Below are 23368 nucleotides of genomic sequence, written 5' to 3' on the forward strand. Positions count from 1 at the left end.
GGCTTACAAAGTCTGCTTTTCCGGAGTTGGGACGAGAAGCTGTGGCGACACTCGGCTGGGGGAGGCGGCGCCCAGTCAGGCCCCCAGGGGGAGCTGGCCTCTGGACACCCAGGACCAGCACTGAGCCCGCGCATGGGTCCTGACCCGCAGGGTCTAGGCTGTAAGAAACACTTTCCTGCCCGGCCTCACTCACACAACTCACCCCCTGCCCCGACGTCAGCACCTGACTTGAGGCATCACCTCCCAGGAACTTCCTTGACTACGCCTCTCAGTAACGTCACCATGACCCACCCCACCAGGTAGGGCGGGTGTCCAGGTGTCTCAGCCCAGGACCCCGAAATCTCACCATCCCCTGAGGGCGGGGTGGGACCACGCCTCATCTCCAACCGTGGCCCCACGCAGACAGACTCCGGTACCGCTCAGCCCATCGCATCCCAGCGCCCACCACCCACTCCCGTCAACCATCCCTCAAACAGGAGGCCTCGGGGGCCCCAAGGCCCTTCCAGGAGGTCCTTCTGGGACCTCACCTGCCCGATTCACCGACGGTGCCAGAGCTGTGCTGTCGGCACCTTAGCAGGAGTCAGGACGGTGGCACCGAGTGATCCTTAGTGACCGAGCTCATCCTCACTGCAGTCCCACCACTGACGCCACCTCTGGGCCCCGAGTCCTCGCTGGCGAGAACGGGGCGTCTGGAGATGAACCAGAGTGGACAGGGCCCAGTCCTCCCACGGACTCAGCACAAACCACCTGCCTCCCGTCACCACCATCCACACCTGCCCACAAAATTAAGGTTCATAACTCCCCCCCAAAAAAGTCTGTTTTAAGAATATTACGTAACACACCTGCTAATACTGCCAGAGTGAGCCTGTTTTATCCTGCATCTACCCGAGGGCATTCAGGAACCCACTGACATGCACGACGAGCCAGGCCTGGGCAAGCGCTAATCTCAGCTACACTCCTGTCTCCACTTAAAGCCCAAGCACTGCTGCTGGGGGCACAGGGCAGAAGGGGCACGCACGGGGGAGGCGGGAGAGAGGACGGGCAGGCAGGTGGGCAGGGCCAGGACCAAGTGTGGAGCCCCCGCAGGGCACGGCTACGGGAGGGCAAGAGTCCTCCCGGGGCTGGAGCCTGAGGTGCTAGGGGTTCTCCAATGAAGGACAAACTAGCTCATCAGATGAATATAAAGAGATGCTCCAGAGAAAACAAATACTCTCTGGGCCTGAGATGTCTGCACAAGCCTCTGTCTAACAAAGCCTGTTCCGAGCCTCTCCTCTAATGCCACTGCGCCTTTAAAACTCAGGCCGCCAGCGGCCAGTTTTGCATAAAAAGGAAGAGCAGTACTTAGTCGCAAGCTCACAGAAAAGAAATGATTTCACTTCTCTCAACCTTGTCTAGCCTGGCAAGTCATCCTGTCTCCCAGATAGAAGCAAAACAAAATGATGGGTTAAAACAAAGTTTTGAGCTATGATCTGACTTTCAATTAGGACTTCTCCATTTATAATCATCTACCTTATTGGACCTAACAGAAGCAGAAGATTTCAAGAAGAGGTGGCAAGAATACACAGAAGAACTGTACAAAAAAGATCTTAATGATCCAGATAACCACGAAGGCATGGTCACTCACAGAGCCAGACATCCTGGAGTGCAAAGTCAAGCGGGCCTTAGGAAGAATCACTACAAACAAAGCTAGTGGAGGTGATGGAATTCCACTTGAGCTATTTCAAACTCTAAAAAATGATGCGGTGAAAGTGCTGCACTCACTATGCCAGGAAATTTGGAAAACTCAGCAGTGGCCACAGGACTGGAAAAGGTCAGTTTTCACTCCAATCCCAAAGAAAGGCAGTGCCAAAGAATGCTCAAACTACCACACAACTGCACTCATCTCACACGCTAGCAAAGTAATGCTCAAAATTCTCCAAGTGAGGCTTCAACAGTACGTGAACCAAGAACTTCCAGATGTTCAAGCTGGATTTAGAAAAGGCAGAGGAACCAGAGATCAAATTGCTAACATCTGCTGGATCATCAAAAAAGCAAGAGAGTTCCAGAAAAACATCTACTTCTGCTTTCTTGACTACGCCAAAGCCTTTGTGCGGATCACAACAAACTGTGGAAAATTCTTAAAGAGATGAGAATACCAGACCACCTTACCAACCTCCTGAGAAATCTGTATGCAGGTCAAGAAGTAACAGTTAGAATCAGACATGGAGCAATGGAATGGTTCCAAACTGGGAAAGGAGTATGTCAAGGCTGTAAAATGTCACCCTGCTTATTTAATTTATAATGCAGAGTATATCATGTGAAACGCCGGGCTGGATGAAGCACAAGCTGGAATCAGGATTGCTGGTAGAAATATCAATAACCTCAGATATGCAGATGACACCACCCTTATGGCAGAAAGCGAAGAGGAACTAAAGAGCCTCTTGATGAAAGTTAAAGAGGAGAGTGAAAAAGCTGGCTTAAAACTCAACATTCAAAAAACTAAGATCACAGCATCCAGTCCCATCACTTCACGCACACAGACGGGGAAACAATGGCAACAGTGACAGACTTTAGTTTCTCGGGCTCCAAAATCACTGTAGATGGTGAATGCAGCCATGAAATTAAAAGATGCTTGCTCCTTGGAAGAAAAGCTATGACCATAAAAAGCAGAAACATTACTTTGCCAACAAAAGTCCATCTAGTCAAAGCTATGGTTTTTCCAGTAGTCACGTATGGATGTGAGGTATCGTCTCTCAGTCAGGTCTGACTCTTTGCGATCCCATGGACTATAGCCTACCAGGCTCCTCTGTCCATGGGATTCTCCAGGCAAGAATACTGGAGTGGGCTGCCATTTCCTTCTCCACGGATGTGAGAGTTGGACCATAAAGAAAGCTGAGCGCCAAAGAATTGATGCTTTTGAACTGTGGTGTTGCAGAAGACTCTTGAGAATCCCTTGGACAGCAAGGAGATCAAACCAGTCAATCCTTAAAAAACATCAACCTTGAATATTCATTGGAAGGACTGATGCTGAAGCTGAAGCTACAATTCTTTGGACACCTGATGTGAAGAGCTGATTCACTGGAAATAGACCCTGATGCTGGAAAAGACTGAGGGCAAGAAAAGGGGGCAATACAGAATGAGATGGTTGGTTGGCATCACCGACTCAATGGGCATGAGTTTGAGCAAGCTCTGGAAGATGATGATGGACAGGGAAGCCTGGCGTGCTGCAGTCCACGGGGTCAGAAAGAGTTGGACATGACTGAGCGACTGAACTGAACTGACTGACCTGGTTTTAAGGGAGTGAAACACACTCACACAAATGAACAACCATCCAGCAGTTCAGGCTCCGACCAAGTCAATATGGCCACGGACGTCAGAACCCAAAAGGCCACTGTCTCTGTGCAGAGACCACAGAAGTAACCCGGGTGAAGGTCTGCCGGTGGCTCACGCGTTTCCCAAACCCTGACCTTTTTCCTGGAAGACCTTCCAATGAAAGCCTCTAAACTTTCCCTCAGGCCTTGTCACTGACGGGACACGGCTTCCCCACACCCTGTGACCCTGGCCCCACGGGCCTGGAACCCGGTGCCCCAGTCTCGGGAGGAGAGGAGCCCCACTGCAGACAAGCCGCCGCCCCCCCCCCCCCCCGCTTTCCTCCCCTCCATCCACATGGCCCCGCCCCTGCTCACCTGCCCCACCTCCGGCGGAGACCCGCGCGTCCCAGGGGAGGGACCCTAGCTCCTTCCCTCCTCCTTGGGAGACAGACAGAACCCAGAGGCAAACCTGCACAGCCACCGGGAACCCAGACCTGCGAGCTCGTCCGCAGCGTCGGAGCTTCCGGTTCGCCAAAGCCACAAGCCTGAGAGCAGGGAAGAGGGAAGCCTGAGAGCAGGGAAGAGGGCACAGGCGCCAGCAGGCAGCCGTGTGTGCCCCCGGGTGTGCCCCCGGCACCCAGGCGCTCGACTCCCAGCACCGCCAAGACGCGGCGGTTCCACAAAGACAGCCCCTCCCCAGGGCTGCTCCCCCCGCCCCGAGCACGTCTGCCCAGCCTCCAGGACCTCTGGGAGCAGACTCACACCTAACTCCCAAACCCAGACTGAAAATGGATCTTCTCAGGGCCTGGGACTTGCAGGATTCTCGGGCTTCTTTCAGTCAAAGAGCCCTTTACACACAAACTTGCAAATAAGCAGACAGCTACAGGGTGGAAGCAGTGGCGAGCCTGAGAGGGGGACTGGGGTCCTGAGGGCGGGGTGGAGCGGCTGAACCAAGGCCGCCGCGTTCACAGAGGCAGGGTCTCCGGAGGCCTGAGACGCAGCCCTGCGTCCACCGTCAGAGCCCCTGACTCTGCACCGAGTGCACTCCCTCTGGGCCCCAGGAAAGGAGGCGGGCCCAGCCGCATCCTCGGTCAAGCGCTGCAGGCTCAGCCCCGCACCTGGCTCTCACACGGTGACCTGCCGCTTCTGACAATAAACCTGGAGCTGGCACCCACGATGCCTGAACTGCCCTAGTAAGAGCCCCTCCACCAGCCTATCCAGACGCTCATCCAACCTCTTCAAGCCTCCAACACAACCCCCATCAGACCTGGAGCTGGCACCCACGATGCCTGAACTGCCCTAGTAAGAGCCCCTCCACCAGCCTATCCAGACCCTCATCCAACCTCTTCACGCCTCCACCACAACCCCCGTCAGACCTGGCTGAAAGGCACCAGGGAGGCGGACGAAGCCCGCCCAGGGGGACCAGCGCGGAGCGCGAGCAGCGCGCCCCTTGGGAAGGGTGGGCAGGCAGAGCCACCCCACACGCGCCCGCCTCGCGCTGGGCCTGACGTCCTCTCCCAGGAGACCACACTCTACCCTGCGGGACATCCGTGTCACACCCTACCTAAGGCACTGAAGTGGCTGGAGAAGAAGACAGAAAACTGACGTTTCTCCCTTAAACGCCAGCGGGCAGATTTCGACACACAGTCATGTGCGGTCGCTCAGTCGTGTCCACCTCTTTGCAGCCCCACAGACCACAGCACGCCAGGCTTCCCTGTGCTGCGCTGTCTCCCAGGGTTTGCTCCAGCTCACGTCCGCTGAGTCGGTGATGCCCTCCAACCACCTCATCCTCTGCCGTCCCCTTCTCCTCCCGTCCTCAATCTTTCCCAGCATCAGGGTCTTTTTCAGTGAGTCAGCTCTTCGCATCAGGTGGCCAAGGTATGGGAGCGTCAGCTTCAGCATCAGTCCTTCCAGTGAACACTCAGGACTGGTCTCCTTTAGGATGGACTGGCTGGATCCCCTGCGGTCCAGGGGACTCTCGGGAGTCTCACCACGGGCCGAAAGCATCAGTCCTTCCAGTGAACACTCAGGACTGGTCTCCTTTAGGATGGACTGGCTGGATCCCCCTGCGGTCCAGGGGACTCTCGGGAGTCTCACCACAGGCCGAAAGCATCAGTCCTCTGGTACTCGGTCTTCTTTATGGTCCAACTCTCACATCCGCGCATGACTGCTGGAAAAACCAAACCCTGAGGGAAAAAAAGCATCCCAGGAGGTGAGGCAGAATCCGATCCCATGCTTGACGTGTAAAGCCAAGAGCAAGTCCAGCCACCAGGGCAGCAGGCACTACCAGCTGCCCAACACAGGGACGTCCAGCGGTATCTGAAGGCTGGGTGAATGACAAGCCGTGTCTCAGCACTGTGAGCACCTGGACTTCAGACGCAACTGGGCACCCTGCAGCCGTACTTCCTGAATCTGGTTACCCTCCACTGAGTCTGTAAGAATCAGCGAGAGGCAGAAGGACCCTGGGTTTCTGATATTCTGAGATGGTGATTTACATTTTCAAAAGGCAATATTCTCTGCCCTATGAAATCATACTCCTAAAACAAAAAGAGGAATATTGATCAAATAATTCTTCATATGAGAACAGAACACAGACAAATAAAATTCAGAGAAAAAAACAAAGGAATCACGCAGCCCCCTCTCAGGTCTTCAGGTGCCCTCACGCAAACAGAGCGCGGCCCAGTCGAGGGGCTCCGCCCAGTCGAGGGGCTCCGCCCAGGGTCCAGCCCAGCGGCGGCTCCTCCTCCCTGAGAAGCATGCAGGCACAATGCTGGCTGGGCTGCGAGCTGTGAGCACCAGACGGGTTTTCAAAGCTGGACGCTTCTTTCATCCAAGAAACTTCCGAGATGTAGACTGCTACCCACCCACCCGCACCCCCTAATTTTAAACTATTGACCACATATCAATTTCACTAGCCAATTATCAAGAGAGTGGGGAAAGAAAGAATGAATCAACATCTCACATATTGTTTTTTCCCTCTTTTGTCTGTTTTTCCCCTTAACAGAAAAAAAAGCGAGTTCCTAAATTTGGAAAACACAATTAATACCCAAAGTGGCCACGAACAATGCATTTCGGTGACTCTGAAACAGACAGGCCCTTGTCTCTGCGGCTTCCCCTCAGATGGCTTTCCCTCAGCCGGCCTCTGTTGCAAAGAGCCGAGGCACAGACGAAGGGCAGACGGCCACTCTCCCGGCTGCGAGTCTTCCCCCGCCCCACAAGGCCGCTGACTCAGGCCCCTCCCCAGGCCGACGCTCCAGACTGAACAGAACCCCTGGCAAGTGCAGGCTGTGTTGGGACACTGATCTGAACCAATCAACCATAAAGTGACATTCCAACAAGACTGGAGGGAAATCTTCAAATGGTTCAGTTCAGTTTAGTTCAGTCGCTCACTCCTGTCTGACTCTGCGACCCCATGAATCGCAGCACGCCAGGCCTCCCTGTCCATCACCAGCTCCCGGAGTTTACCCAAACCCATGTCCATCGAGTTGGTGATGCCATCCAGCCATCTCATCCTCTGTCGTCCCCTTCTCCTCCTGCCCCCAATCCTACCCAGCATCAGGGTCCTTTCCAATGAGTCAACTCTTCGCATGAGGTAGCCAAAGTATTGGAGTTTCAGCTTCAACATCAGTCCTTCCAATGAACACCCAGGACTGATCTCCTTTAGGATGGACTGGTTGGATCTCCTTGCAGTCCAAGGGACTCTCAAAGAGTTTTCTCCAACACCACAGTTCAAAAGCATCAATTCTGCAGCGCTCAGCTTTCTTCACTTCAAATGGTTAGATGCTATGAATTACTGTGAATTTTGTTAGGTCTCAGACGGCAAAGGCGCTGCCTGCAATGTGGGAGACCTGGGTGTGATCCCTGGGTGGGGAAGATCCCCTGGAGGAGGGCATGGCAACCCACTCCAATGTTCTTACCTGGAGAATCTCATGGACAGGAGCCTGGCGGGCTATAGTTCATGAGGTCACAAAGAGTCGGACACGACTGACCGACTAACACCTTCACTTTCTTTCACTAAATGACCCGCAGTTATGTTTAAAATGACTGCACTAAAAAAAAAAAAAGTACACGCTCCGAGTACAGAGGTGGAAATTTCATGACCCCTAATGTGCGTTGCCGAGACCTGCCCGGCCACAGAAAGTGGGAGACGCAGGGCCGTGTGGTGAGTTCACGGAGGGAGCGCAGGGACCCGCGGGCTACGTCTGTTAGAGGTGGAGACGCACTCTTCACGGGGGTCCAGAGGCAACAGAACAGACCCGCATGGAAACGGAACCGCACATGCCTGCCTCGCCGGGTCCAGCGACACGCCCAGGATCTCGCCCTGCCGCCCGCCCCAGGCCGGGGGGTCACCACCCTCTCCGCCAGCCCCAGGAGCCTGCAGAAGGCCTGAAGCCGGGGGACACCAGCCAGTCTCCCTGTTTCACACACACAAATGCATCATAGAGCCATCTGCAGAGACTGCTGTGAGCCAGACAGTCACCTGCTAATCCAGCCGTCCAAAGGGAGGTCCCGCCACGGCCCGGGTCCGAGCCGCGGCTGGCCCAGGCACCCCACCTGGCACCCCCCCTGCTGCTCCGCCTCTCCCGATCCTCACAACAGCGGCAGCTACTTCTTTGTTAAAACCCCGTGACTGCCACCCTCCCACCCCGGCTGGCCCCATTCCTGAAGGCGCAGGCAGGCCGGAGCCGGGCCCACCGACTCGCAAACTTCAGACTGTCCTGGAGTCTGCACACCCGTGTCCGCTTCGGAGAGCCACCTGGCCCCATCCACACACACCCAGTCCCTCCACGGCCAGCTCCTCCCCAAGTGCCTCAGCCGCACACGAGGGACCGAAGGCACCGCCAGCCGGCAGTCACAAGCAGCGCAGGAGGAGTCCAGGCTCAACGCCCACACCTCGGAGCAACCACGCCCTTGCACCACAGCTAAGACTCAACGCAGCCAGATCGATACTTCTGTTAAAAGCAGGACTCTCGGTCAAGCCTCACTCCTGCTCACCGTCACCCAGCTCGAGGCCTCCTCCACACGCACAGACTACACTGCTCCCTTCTTATTTTAACCCCTGAAGTCACTAGTAGCGGGAACAGTCTCTTAACTCCTTTTCTCACTCCAGTCTCGCCCCTCTTCAGTCTTAACATCTACTCTGCAGTTCAAAAGTCATCTTCTAAAACTGTGACTGTCCTGTATCTTCTCAAAACACCCAGTGCTCCCACCGTCCACGAGCTCACGCTCACATCTAACAGCAGAGAATCCCAAAGCAGCCACTGGCCAGCTCTAGGTCAAGCCCATCTGTGTGCTTCCAGCAGCTAAGAATGGTGTTCGCATGTATAAGTTATAAACATAAGAAAGCATACGTATCAGAAACCATGATAAGCACACACAGATGGCCTTGGCAGAGAAAGTCTGCTGACCCCTAGTCCAGCCCAACAATTTTCAGGTCCAAATCAGCCTGCCAAACGCCCTGAGGTGCCACCCACGGCATCAAGCTACTCAGAGCTCCCAGGTCAGACCCTTGGTCTTGGGCTGCATGTCCTTCGCTCAGCTTTCACAACAAAGGTCCAGCTCTGCACTGAGCCTCACAAGGAACCACAACTCTGCCTATCTCACTGGACAGGGAGACCCCGGAAAACACAGTGGACGTAACCAGGTAAGCCCTAGCACCCAGCCTAACACTGCCCCAGCATATGTGTTCCATGACACGTGTCCCAAGACTGTTCGATGAACACATTTCAAAGGATGATAGACTACAAAACGCAGGCCTGTAACATCAAGAGGTAAGTCATACGGTCACAAAAAGACCGCCCAAAGGAGAGCCCACAGCACCACACAGACCTGCACGTGCTCTTTAAGACGAGACAGAAAAACAAAGGAACAAAAGGAGATGCTCCGGAATGGGGGCAGGGAGCATTCTGGGCTCTCTGCCAAGGACGATACTGCTGCTGCGTCTTGTGCAATGAGGGGACTGGACGCCAGGGGCTGGGAGGGTACCACCAGCACACGCTCTCTGACAGACGCCTGTCAAGAATGCAGTCCTGCCTGGTGTCAGAAGACACTCAGAAGCTGCTTCCTAAACCGGCCCTGTAAGGAGATGGCACCCAGCGCCCGTCCACCCCGGCTCTGCGGCCTCCAGGACCAGCGCACCAGGACTCTCCTGGCGGGTGCCCCCCTCTGTGGCCACTGCTTCTTGCAGACCAAGGAAGGTCTCGGGCTGGACCGACAGCATGACTGCAGGCGCCAGGAACAGTCACCAGGGACCCGCGTCAGCCTGGGCCCCACGGTGCTCGCGGGCACCAGGTGGGCAGCGCCGCCTCACTCGAGAGCTGCTCCTTCCCGCGGGCACAGCCAGAGTCCCGGGAACGGGGTCCTTTCCTCTCCTCTCACCGGTGCACGCTTCTCCCCGTTACTAACGTGACAGGAAGGGCCTTCAAGTGTTTTAATGAGAAGAAAGTTTTCAACCCACTGAAGAGCGGGCGGCACGAGCGTCCAGTAACTGACCTCCTCCCGGGGCCGGGGCTCCCGCAGCCCCGCTCCACACTCCCTGCAGAACACGGGAGGGAAACCAAGGCTGGATGGCATTTACACATCAGGAAGGAGGAGACACCGGCTCCCCGCCGCAGACCGGAAGCGCCTCCCACGAGACACCACCGGCGGGGAGGCGCACTGTCCACCCCGGAGGGCCCTGCAGGGCCGCCAGGCGCCCGCAGGCCGACGGAGGCGGGTCGAGCCTCTGACGGGCAGGAGCGCCCCGAGCTTCCTGGGAGGAGGACCGGCCCCTGCTGAGCACTGGCTCAAAGGCCGACGGGGACCGGGACCCGCGCCGCCCGCAGAAAGGCTGCGAGGTCCACCCACAGCCCCGCTCGGCGGGACAGGCCGCCCTCTGGTGGTGAGACGCGGAAGTGCAGGCCACGTGCAGAACACCAGAGAAACTCACTACGTTTTCCTTCCAATCAGAAAGGTTCTTGGAAGAAGACTATATTCCTAATCTGATTCGAGATTTTTTTCTAATCTTTCCACAATACTGCTCTATAATGGAACTGAAATAACATGGGAAAAACAAACACATTCACAGCTGAGTTTCCTTCAAAATCCCCATCTGACAGAAGGATTGAGCACAGCTGAGACAGTAAACCAAAGGAGGTGCACGCTGTGAAGCCTGCAGCACGGAGCTTGCTCCCATCAGAACGAATGCCCTGTGAGAAACGGGCTCAGCGGGGGCGAGGTCACTGTTGTCCCAGCACGCCCCCCAGCAACTCTCAGCGGCTTGGCCCAGACCAGCTGACACATGCTTGGAGCAGCCACAGGGGGTCTCTCCCTGTCTCTCTGGGTTACAGCCACTCCCTCCTACATCAGAAATCAGAACTGGGACAGTCCGCCACTTTCTTTCAAAATAACAACAAACCCACATGTTAACATAAATATATTTATGAAAAATAAAGTGAAGTTGCTCAGTCATGTCCAACTCTTTGCGACCCCATGGACTGTAACCTATCAGGCCCCTCCGTCCATGGGATTTTCCAGGCAAGAGTACTGGAGTGGGGTGCCACTTCCTTCTCCAGGGGATCTTCCCGACCCAGGGATGGAACCCGGGTCTCCCGCATTGTAGGCAGATGCTTCTACCATCTGAGCCACAGGGAAGTCTACCACTTTTCAAAACAAAAAAGTAGAGACAAGAATGGTGTTGCTTTACATGTTTACAAGTTGCCCTCCTGACTTAACAGAGCACCACTTGCCTCCTGCACGCTCATCTCCTGCACACTCACCTCCTGCGCTCTTCTGCACGCTCATCTCCTGCATGTTCATCTGCACACTCGTCTACTCAGCACACTCATCTGCACACTTGTCTGCACGCTCATCTCCTGCACATTCATCTCTTGCACTCTCATCTGCGCTCTTCTGCACACTCATCTGCACACTCGCCTCCTCTACAAGTTCATCTCCTGCATGCTCGTCTCCTACACACTCATCACCTACACGCCGCCGCTCTCAGAACCTATGTTCTGTGCTCAGGACTGGGCGAGAGGGGAAAAGGCAGGGGACAGTGGACCTGCCAGCTGTGGCAGGGCCTTGGACCCTCTGCTGTGCTGCTCACTCCACAGGGGGTGCAGATGGTGTTCCCTGAGTGGACGGACGATGACTGAGCAGGGGCTGGTGCTGAGGATGCAGGGAAGGAAGGGCGGCTGGTGCAGCCTGGCTGGGGGTGAGGGGTGAGGCCTGGGTCCGCACACTGCAGGGCTGACCTGATGCATCTCTTGGGGCAGCTTTGTTTCTACAGAGCATTATTCAACCCAGGGTCATCTTTCTATTAATTTTTCTTTTACTGTAAAACTAATAAATGTTCATTATTTTTTAAAAAAACTTATATTCCAAAAAATATTTTAAAAGCCACTGTCAACCCCAGTCCCAGAATTCAAACATCCACATTGACTACTGGTAGAGTTCCATCTGTTTTGTTCCCCAAATTTCATAAGAAATTTAAATTTGGGTTCATCTGTAATGTACACAATTACTAAAAACCTGTATGTAGGTCAAGAAGGAACAGTTAGAATCGGACATGGAGCAATGGACTGGTCCCAAATTGGGAAGAGTATGTCAAAGTTGTATATTGTCACCCTGCTTATTTAACGTATATGCAGAGTACATCACATGAAACGCCGGGCTGGATGAAGCACAAGCTGGAATCAAGACGGCCAGGAGAAATATCAATAACCTCAGATATGCAGATGACACCACCCTAACGGCAGAAAGCGCAGAGGAACTAAAGAGCCTCTTGATGAAAGTGAAAGAGGAGAGTGAAAAAGCTGGCTTAAAACTCAACCTTCCAAAAACGAAGATCATGGCATCCAGTCCCATCACTTCATGGTAAATAGATGGGGAAACAATGGAAATAGTGACTGACTTTATTTTCTTGGGCTCCAAAATCACTGTGGACAGTGACTACAGTCATGAAATTAGATTCCTGCTCCTCAGAAGAAAAGCTATGACCAACCTAGGCAGCATATTAGAAAGCAGAGATATCACTTTGCCGACAAAGGTCCAACTACTCAAAAGCTATGGTTTTTCCAGTAGTCACATGTGGATGGGAGAGGTGGACCATAAAGAAGGCTGAGCACTGAAGAACTGATGCTTTTCAACTGTGGTGTTGGAGAAGACTCTTGAGAGTCCCTTGGACTGCGAGGAGATCCAACCAGTCCATTCTAAAGGAAATCAGTCCTGAATATTCATTCAAAGGACTGATGCTGAAGCTGAAACTCCAATACTTTGGCCACCTGATGTGAAGGGCTGACTCACTAGAAAAGAGCCTGATGCTGGGGAAGATTGAAGTCAGGAGGAGAAGGGGACGACAGAAGACGAGATGGCTGGATGGCATCGCCGACTCAATGGACATGAGTTTGAGTAAACTCCGGGAGATTGTGAAGTACAGGGAAGCCTGGCGTGCTGCAGTCCAAGGGGTCCCAAAGAGTGGGACACAACTGAGCGACTAAACATAATCACTCCTTCCTTCTTGAATGTGAATGTCACGTGCTGTTGAGAGGCCAGTAAAGAAGGCTGAGGACCAACCAGGGGGGTTGGCAACACCCAGGTCAATGGTGTCCTGCTTGAACAGGCTCAAAGGGCAGGTCTGGGAGGTCCTGGAAACAGCAAAGGTGGAATGAAGTCTAAGAAACTGGGATTTCATTTACAGGAAGGTCAAGAGAGTTGGACCATGAAGAAGGTTGAGCACCAAAGAATTAATGCTTTTGAACTGTGGTGCTGGAGAAGACTCTTGAGAGTTCCTTGGACTGCAGGGAGAACAAACCAGCCAATCCTAAAGGAAATCAACCCTGAGTATTCATCAGAAGGACTGATGCTGAAGCTAAAGCTCCAATATTTTGGCCACCTGATTTGAGGCAAAAAGTCGACTCATCGGAAAAAACCCTGATGCTAGGAATGATTGAAGGCAAAAGGAGAAGAGGGTGACCGAGGATCAGATGGTTAGATAGCATTGCGAACTCAATGGACATGAACTTGAGCAAACTCTGGGCAACAGTGAAGGACGGGGAGCCTGGTGGGCTGCAGTCCATGGGGTCGCAGAGTCAGACGCGACTGAAGGACCGAGCAGCAACAAGCAGCGCGCCTGCACAAACGCCCTCATGTTCGAAGCCAGGGCGACGCACGTTCAGGCTGAAGAGCAGCTGGGGTGCCTGCGGTTCCAACCCCTCTGTCCCGGGGTCAGAGAGCAGGACTGAAAGCCCCCAGCCCCGGCACACGCGCTGGGCAGGGCCGCAGACACAGACGGGAGGGCCCCACACGCCCCGCAGCTCTGCCCGCGTCCCAGCTGCCACCTCCTGTCCAAACTGGGCTCCCTCACCTGCAGGGGCACGCGGGCCCTCCCTCCACTCGGAACCCTTCCTCTCCGGCCCTCTCCCTGGAGAATTAACCTGCCTTTCTCCCACAGGCTGCAGGATTCTTTTCCAAGATGGACCAAAGTCAAGACAAACTTAAAAGGTTCTCAGCCCAGGGCAACACTGTCCACAGTAACACAGGAGGACCAACAAGGATAACTTTAAATTCCCCAGCAGCCCTGTTAAAAAGTGTAAAGAGGAGGAATCAACTTAAATAAATGTCATTTAACCCAATACACATCCAAAATGTTACCAGTTCAACATGTCACTAATATTAAAAAAAAAAAAATAGTACCCTGCAAAAGCACAAAATGTCTCAATAAGGCTCTGAAATCCAATGTATACTTCACACGTAAAGGACATCTCAGTTGGGGTGGACAAATGTCAGACGTTCAAACATCACTTGGGGCCCGTGGAGGGGGGTGGCAAGTGCAGAAGCCAGCCCGCCCCAGACTCCACCTGCCACCTGGAGTCAGAGAGCTGGGTCTCCGCGGGCAGCAGGAGCTGACGGGCAGACGCCTCCCCGGGGCTGCTTCCACACCTCCTCTCTCCGTGAACAGCAACCTATTAAAACCAATAACCCTAACAGAGCTGTGTACCTGGGGGCCTTTCTGAAACCAGAGCACAAGGACCGCAGCAGAGACAAGGCACCACGTCCATTGTCACCTGACCGTCAATCGGAGGCTGCCGCGCAGCCGGCATGAAACGCCTGTCACAGACGCCGACAACAAAGGAACAAGTGCCTGAACACAGGCTCCAACTACACTGGGAGGCCTTTAGGGTTCAACCTTGGTCACCAAGGTCAAATTTGCATATATATAAACAAATCACTCAATCTATCCATCCACAGGCCATTTCCACCTCCTTCTGTTGTTATACAACAGAAATCACCTAAAATTGTGCTAGGTAAAGTTAAGGTATTGGGAAACCAAGAAAACCTAAAGACCCACCTTCGAAAAGTTTACAGTCCCCTCACTGAAACAGTGATAAAGAAAAATAATCAAAATACAAAGTAAGTGTTCTGACAAAAGACAGGGTGCCCTGGAAGCAGAGGGGCTCCATCAGAGGCCGGCAAACCCCAGCTCACTGCCTGTTTCTGGAGAGCCTAAAAGGGTGGCTGCATGTTCTTAAATGCAGTAAAGACCACGTGAGACTCAAATCCAGGCCCCACATACACAGCAGCTCACAGCCGGGCTCCCATGTCCACACGCATCTAGGGCTGCCGTTACGCCACAGGCAGAGCTCAGCAACACCACGCAAACGCCTCTCGCCGAGAGCCACATGGTCGCCACGCCAGCTGAATCCGTCAGGTAAGCACGAGGACAGGCGTGGCTTCAAACCCCGAACGCAGCACTCCAATCGCTGGATCGCTCGCTGTGTGCGTCTTGCAAAGACATCAGCCGGGGTAAAAGAGGGCAGTGCACACCACAGACAAAGCACTCACCACAAAACTCACAACTCAGAGGAAAACAACGATCAGAAAAGTCAGAAAATCCCAAGAAGCTCAACACACTCTAAATAAGATAACCTCAAAGAGATCCTCAGACACAAAATCGAACCACAGAAAGCCAAGCCAGAGAACCCTGAATGCAGCAAGACAGAAGCAAGTTACTACAACTCACTACAGGGGCCTCCACAAGGCTGACCACGGACTTCTCAGCAGAACCAAGAAGGCCAGAGAGCAGTCAGACGACTTTTAAAGTGTCGAAAGAAAAAGACTGTCAACCAAGACTTCTATACACACCAAAGTATCTTCATGACTGAAACAGAAACTAAAGCATGCAAACAAAGAGCATCTGCCAGCAGCAGACACCCCCCACGTGGGACAGGAAGGAACCCTTCACACCGAATGAACGGGCTCGGGCAGGAACACAAACCCACACGGGAGAAATGAAGAACACCAGAAAAGGCACCCACACAGGTGAATATTCAGGACAGTAGACACGCATTTTAAGTGACAGCTCTTTGTTCTCCCACGTGACTCAAAAGCCAACTGCACCAAGTGTGCACAAAGATGCAACGTGTATGACGAGAACAAAACGAGGACAGAAGAAACGCAGCTGGAGGAAAGTGATGCAAGGTCTGACGTCGCTCAGTCGTGTCCGACTCTTTGGGACCCCAGTCCATGGACTTCTCCAGGCCAGAATACTGAAGTGGGTACCATTCCCTTCTCCAGGGCATCTTCCCAAACCAGGGACTGAACCAAGCTGTCTCACACTGCCGGCAGATTCTTTACCAACGGCAGATTCTTTACCAACGGAGGCACCAGGGAAGCACGTTTTTTCTGTATCTTATTTTTTATCGGAGTGCAGTTGATTAACAATATCATGAGTTTCGGTTGTGTAACAAAGTGATTCCGTTAGACATATATATGTGTTTCTTCTTTTTCAAATTCTTTTCCCAATTAGGTTGTTACACACTACGGAGCCGAGTTCCAGGTGCTGTACAGCAGGTCCTTGCTGGTTATCCATTTTAAATACAGCAGCATGTACACGTTGATCCAAAACTCCCTAACTATCTGTTCACCATACCCCTAGGAGCAAATTTTTTGATATATACTATTTTAATAACACTAGTATAATACAAAGTAGATTGTTATAAGTTAAAACATTAAATAATAATCCTCAGGGAAATAAAGAATAGTAACTATAGTCAGACAATAAGGGAATTAAAATAGTACCCTGGAAAATATCTAACAAAAACAGAAACTAATGGAGCAAAAGAGGAACAAAAGATGTAAGACATTCAGAAAACAAACACCAAACAATGTAAATCCTGCCTTTTCAGTAATTATAATAAATGCAAATGGATTAAATATTCCAACTAAAAAGCAGAGACTGATCCAACGGATTAAAAAAATAATGATCCAACTGCATGCTTACACATCTTAGACTGAAATACACCGTGAGATTAAAGGTGGAAGAGAGAAAAAAAGGTGCACTACGTCAACAGAGACCACGAGAGAACTGAAGAGGCTACACTGGCATTAAACAAAACAGACTTTTTTAATGTTAATTAATTTATTTATTTATTTGGCTGTGCCAGATCTTAGTTGTTGCACATGGGATCCAGTTCCCTGACCTGAAACTGAACCCAGGCCCCCTGCATTGGGAGCACAGTCTTAGCCACTGGACCACCAGGGAAGTCCCCAAAACAGACTTTAGAACAAGAAATACTGCTAGAGACAAAGACGGACATTTCACACAAACAGGTAGATATAACAACGTAAATATATGCATAGCTAACAACAAAGCAAGAGAATTCCAGAAAAACATCTACTTCTGCTTCAGTGACCACGCTAAAGCCTTTGACTACGTGGACCACAACTGTGGAACATTCTTAAAGAGATGGGGACACCACACCATCTTACCTGCCTCCTGAGAAACCTGTATGCAGGTCAAGAAGCAACAGTTTGAACCGGACATGGAACAACGGACTGGTTCCAAATCAGGAAAGCAGTACATCAAGGCTGTATATTGTCACCCTGCTTATTTAACTTATCTGCAGAGTACATCATGTGAAATGCCGGGCTGGATGAAGCACAAGCTGGAATCAAGAATGCTGGGAGAAATATCAATAATCTCAGATATGCAGATGACACCACCCTTATGGCAGAAAGCGAAAAAGAACTAAAGAGCCTCTTGATGAAGGTGAAAGAGGAAAGTGAAAAAGCTGGCTTGAAACTCAACACTCAGAAAACTAAGATGATGGCATCTGGTCCAGTCCCACCACTTCATGGCAAATAGACGGGGAAACGATGGAAACAGACTTTCCATTTTGTTTCCAAAAATAAAGTGACAGACTTTATTTTCTTGGGCTCCAAAATCACTGCATATGGTGACTGCAGCCATGAAATTAAAAGACACTTGCTCCTTGTAAGAAAAGCTATGACCAACCTAGATGGCATACTTAAAAAGCAGAGACATGACTTTACCGACAAAGGTCTGTATAGTCAAAGCTGTGGTTTTTCCAGTGGTCATGTATGGCTGTGAGAGTTGGACCATAAAGAAGGCTGAGCGCCGAAGAATTGATGTTTTTGAACTGTGGTGTTGGAGAAGACTCTTGAGAGTCCCTTGGAGTGCAAGATCCAACCAGTCCACCCTAAAGGAAATCAGTCCTGAAATTTCGTTGGAAGGACTGATGCTGAAGCTGAAACTCCAATACTTTGGTCACCAGATGCAAAGAACTGACTCAATGGAAAAGACCCTGATGCTGGAAAAGACTGAAGGCAGGAGGAGAAGGGACGACAGAGGATGAGATGGTCGGAGGGCATCACCGACTTGGACATAAGTTTGAGCAAAGCTCCGGGAGTCGGCGGTGGGCAGGGAGGCCTGGCTGCTGCAGTCCACGGGGTTGGAAAAGAGTTGAACACAACTGAGCGACTGAACTGAACAAAAAAGTCTCAAAATATGTGATGCAAAGCCTGACCGAACTGAAAGGAAAAGAAAAGCCAGCAATTAACAGTTGGCAATTCCAAAACCCTACTGTTAGTAACCGACAGAATTACTTAAAAAAAAAAAAAAAAGAGGGGGTGGGAAAGAAGGGTAAGAAGACTGGGGGGGCACCCCCCTGACACACCAGGCACAGCCACCTGGACGGTGCAGGCAGGTCCGAGGAGGGACGGAGCACAACCTGAGCCACTAAAAAGAATCCAGCAGATTTAAACAAACTGATATTAAAGTACGTCCTCTGACCATAATGGAACTAGAAATCAAGAAAACAGGGCAGTCCAGGAAATACCTAAACACTGAGAAATTAAACACTACAATTCTAAATAACCCACAGGTCAAAGAAAACACGACATATCAAACCTTACAGGAAGCATCGTGCTTGTTTCCTAGGGCCGCCATAACCGAACACCACAGACTGGGTTAGTTAGAACACGAGAAACTCATCGTCTCACAGGTCTGGAGGCCAGAAGCCCAGCGGGGCCACGCCGGCGCTGAGGACTCCCGGGGCCTGCCTCCCAGCATCCCCAGCCTCTGGTCTGCCGGCGAGCCTGGGCGCCCCAGCCAGACAGGCGTCTCCCTCCAGGGACTCTCCGCCCGCTCCTCGCTCGGCAGGGCTGTGCTTGCGAGGCGCTCTCCTCTCTGAGGCTGACACCAATCACACCCACCCCTGGGCCCACCCTGCTCAGGTCCAGCCTCATCTGAATCCATCTGCTATGACCCTACTTCCAAACAGGGTCACATTCTGAGATACTGGGAAGTCAGAACTTCAGTGTACCTTTTGAGGAAACATAAGTCAACCCAATAACACAGGAAAGAAACACTTTGAGGGAAATGGTACAGTTTTAAACCCCTGTATCAGAAAAGAACTCATGCCAAGATCCTCAGCTTCCACCTTAAGAAACTAGAAAAAAGAAAACGAACCCCAAAGCAAGCAAAAGGAAGGAAATAAAGACTAGAGTGAAAATAAAATAGGGAACAGAAAAACAATCAGGAATCAATAAAATCAAAAGTTACTTCCTCGCAACTTCAACTTAACTCAAGCCTCTGACTAGACTGACCAAGAAAGAGAGAAGACTCAAACACTAGAATCAAGAAGGGAAGAGGAGAGCTCCCCTGTGGCCCAGTGGGTAAGAACCCCCTGCCGACAAAGGGGACGCGAGCCCCCTCTCCGGTCCTGAAGACCCCACATGCCTCAGAGCGACGAGTCCCGTGCGCCACGACCACTGAGCCGGAGGTCTGGAGCCCGAGCTCCGCACCAAGAGAAGCCACCCACCACAGCGGGAAGTCCGCGCGCCAAAACCAGGGCAGCGCTGCTCGCCATGGCTAGGGAAAAGCCACGGCAGCAAGGAAGACCCAGCACAGCCAAACAAGTCAATATGTAAAATTATCTCTTTATAAAAAAAAAAATTAAAGGCTTAAACAAATGGAAACATCACCCGAATTCATGGATTGGAAGACTTCAGAGGGACACACCCCAAACTGATCTACATCAACACAATCCCGATCACAACCCCAGAAGGCTCTTCTGCAGGTATCAACCTACTCCGAAAATTCACAAGGAAGCAGGAGTCTGGATAAGCCTGAAAAGATCTTGAAAAAGAAGAACTATGTTAGAGGACTCACACTTCCCCGTTTGTTTTACTTATTACATGACTACAGAAGTCAAGACAAGGTGGTACCGGCAGGACAGACATACAACTATACAAAATAGATCTGAGAGTCTAGAAATAAACGCTCACATTTATGGTCAACTGATTTTCAACAAGGATGCCTTAACAATTCAATGGGGGAAGAAGAGTCATCGATAAACAGTGGCGGACCAACTGGAGAGCCACGCACAAAAGAATCAAGTTGTGCTCCGACCTCGTATCGAATAGCAAAAGCAGCTCAGCGTAAAGACCTACATGTCACAGAACCCTTAGAAGGAGACAGACTGCATGACATAGATTACAAGGCGCCAAAAGCTCAAGCAACCAAAGGAAAAAATTTAACTGGACTTGTCAAAATTAAAAACTTTTGTGCTTCCAAGGACACCAACAAAAATCAGAAAGTGAAAGACAACCATAGAATGGAAAAAAATTTTTTTTTTGCAAATCGTGTTACCTAGTAAGACACTTGTGTCGGAATACATACAATCTCTTACAACTCAGTAATTAAAAGACAACCAAAGTAAAAGTGGGCACAGGATGTGAAGGCAAGGATGTGGAAAAGCCGGATTCACCCACCGCTGGTGGGAATGTAAGAAGTGCAGTCAAACAGGCCAACACAGAGTTACCGTCTCACCCAGCAATTCCAGCACTAGGGATACACCCAAGAGCACTGAATGAAGAGGTCCACGCACAGAAACGTGGACTCAGATATCCACAGCAGCCCAAAAGTGGAATCCAACCAAAAGCCCACCTACTGGAGAACAGAAACAGCATGTGCTCCGTCCACACAACGCACCTTCCCCGGCAACCAAGACAGCGCCCGGGGCTGACACACCCTGCCGCGCAGACGCCCCCGCGCTGAACAAGAGAAGGCAGGCACAGGAGGCGCTCACCTGTGATTCCATTTATAAATCCCCCGGTGGCTCAGCCAGTAAAGAATCTGCCTGCAATGTAGGAGACCCCAGTTCAATTCCTGGGTCGGCAAGATCCCCTGGAGAAGGGACAGGCTACCCACTCCAGTATTCATGGGCTTCCCTGACGGCTCAGACAGTAAAGAATTCGCCTGCAATGTGGGAGACCTGGGTTCGACCCCTGGGTTGGAAGATCCCCTAGAGGAAGGCATGACAACCCACTCCAATGTTCTCGCCTGGAGAATCCCCAAGGACAGAGGAGCCTGGCAGGCTACCGTCCGTGGGGTCGCAGAGTCGGGCATGACTGAGAGACAAACACAAACACCTATGATCGCATTTGCACGAGATGCCCAGAGCGGGCAAACCCACGAGCGCAGGCAGGAGAGCGGCGGCTGCCAGGGACGGTGGGGAGGCAACAGGGAGTGACAGCTAACGGGTACGGGGTTTCTTTTCAGGGTGACAAGAGTGTTCTGGAATCGGTAGTGACAGCTGCAAAAAGCAGGGAAAAAATACTAAACAGTACACTTCACAAATGTGAAGTTTATGGTCTACAAATAATACCGTAAGTTCAAAAAAATCATGTTTCTGGACTGATTCTGGCATTTGGCAAAACCTATCAGCATGGAGACATTTTCAAAGGTGAGGAACAGAAAACTGATCTTTGATCAAGTCCAGCATCAGCAGATGAACGTTTCCAACAGATCCCGATGGCAGGGAACCAACCCTAAACCCAAGCAAGCAAAACACCCGCCCGAAACGGCCACTCTTCCGGGTGGCAGGTCTGTATCGCCAGGAAGGCAGAATAAAGCAGTCAACCTTCAACACTGTATTTTGACTTTTGTAAATAAACAATTACCAAATTATCTTTGATTCTCCTTCGTGGAACCTTCCCAACCTCCGGAACAAACCGGCCTGGCACCACGCTCCAGTCTGGTGCTCAAGCGGAAGCCAGCGTCCAGCTCAGGCCTGGGGCCCAGGAACCATCCTCGGCCACCTCAGCCGCCCATGGAATCAGCTCACAGGGAGGGGCCTCCCCGTCCCCCCAGGACTGCAGCCCCCACCGCCGCTCCACAAGCCCCTCCACACACAGCCGCCGGAAGACCTTCCCCCCTTGCACACCTGACCACACCATCCCCTCCCGAAGCTCGCCACCGCCCTTGGGACAAGGACGAGAATCCCTCCGGGCTTCTCATCGTGGGCCAGCCGCCTCCACGGCCCTCGTGCCATGCTGGGCTGTGCCCTGGGGGGACGAGGAAGAAGCTTCCACAGGCATTTACACGAGAGGCCTAACACCACTGACGCTCATAATCGCCCAACTGCTCCCAATTCATCCAGCTTATTCACACACAACGTCTTGCTGGTCTTGCTGGATTCTCAAGACCAGAGGGCAGAGCACCCTGAGCCCCTGGCGGGGGCTGGCGCCGGGGTCAGCAGGCCTCCCCGCCCACCGGCAGCAGCTCCGTGAGCTCCACCACCACACAGCTTCGGCTCCATCCTGGTGACTCAGCTTCTCTGCGTGTTCCAGGGCCAGGGTGGAGGGCGATTCTTCCCACTGGCATCTCCAAAGTACCCTCTGCAATTTCTTCTTGACCTTGGGACGCCCTGCACACCACCTTCCCACATGGGCAGAAGAGGCTCCAACACCCCCAGTCACGTGGGGGAGTCCCCGAACACCCAGAGGGCACGACAGCACCGGCCTCGTGCAGGCATCGCTCCAGCTGCACCACTGCGGACCGGAGCGCACGCCTCGGGACCGCGGCCCGCTCGGAGCGTCCACCCACGGCCCGGCTGCCCGTCTTCACGCGCCGCTCTGGCCCCCTCCCTGGCGTCCCAGCCCCACAGCTGGCCCCGGGGGCCTGGGCCCCACCACCCTCCCCGCAGCAGGCCGGCCTCGCTCCTGGACTCCGTGGACCGCCGTCCCCCGCCCGACCTCCCCCTCTCAAAGCCCACCAGGCACCTGGCCCTCCCGTCTCGAGAAATGACAACTGGGCTCCCGCGGGTGCTCGCTCCCTCCACACCTCCCTTCTTGCTCTTCTTTCAGACGCACACAGTCGGGCCTATTCTTAGCACTTCAGCTGTTCCCACCCTCGCCTGAGCCCCACCGCTCACCAGCCGCCTCCAGCGTCTCCTGGCTGTGCCGCGCCCCTCACCCCCACCCGCCCCAGTGCCCCCGGGACTGCCCGTCCCCCAGAGCACGAGGCCTCACCCGGCCTCCCCGCGTCTCTGTGCTCCAAGGCCCTTCCAGAGAACATCCGGCTCCCGAAGGCCTTCAGGACGGTGAACAACGAGCCCCATCCCGTGCTCACATCTGCCGCTACAGGGAAGGGCCCGCTGCCCACAAGCGCTAAGCGCCTCATGTGCCGTCCACACTGGAGCGAACTGATGGCAGCGCTGCCTGCAAAGTGTTAACAGCCTGGGTGTGGCAAAGTGCACGAAGCAAGAGCGCACCAGCAGCCCTCCAGGGAGAACGCACGCAAGCCCACGAGGGCAGCGAGTTTGCTGACTCCCTCAACACGTTCACAAACAGCTCACACTCGTTCCTGAATGTCAGGGTCTAGAAGTTCTGACCTCGATCTTAAAATCCACGCCAAAAAGTTCTACCTCCACTGGAGCACCCAAGAGTCTGCACTCATTGATTAACTGCTCGTAAGTTAAAACAAATCAGGACAAGGCAGTCCTTACAGCATC

At 52.7% G+C, this 23368-nt stretch overlaps 1 protein-coding gene across 35 annotated transcripts in view; it reads right to left on the reverse strand.

Annotated features, from left to right (window-relative positions):
• EHMT1 (euchromatic histone lysine methyltransferase 1) overlaps positions 1–23368 on the reverse strand; it is a 106773-nt gene that overhangs the window by 69398 nt on the left and 14007 nt on the right. For 4 of the 35 annotated variants that reach the window (XR_014082935.1, XM_081593216.1, XM_081593209.1 and 1 more), the window contains exon 1: positions 9783–10143. The exons of 30 other annotated variants lie outside the window; for them this stretch is intronic. Coding sequence is in view for 4 of the 5 variants with exons in the window: in XM_081593216.1 (XP_081449342.1) it covers positions 9783–9863 (81 nt within the window). In the remaining variant the exon portion in view is untranslated. Of the gene's footprint in view, positions 1–9782; positions 10174–23368 lie in introns of those variants that run through there. One more of the 35 variants, XM_081593215.1, reaches the window with a different exon arrangement.

This window comes from Giraffa tippelskirchi, chromosome 4, assembly GCF_054371585.1.
Source record: "Giraffa tippelskirchi isolate mGirTip1 chromosome 4, T2T-mGirTip1v1.2.pri, whole genome shotgun sequence".
Classification (NCBI taxonomy): Eukaryota; Metazoa; Chordata; class Mammalia; order Artiodactyla; family Giraffidae; genus Giraffa; species Giraffa tippelskirchi.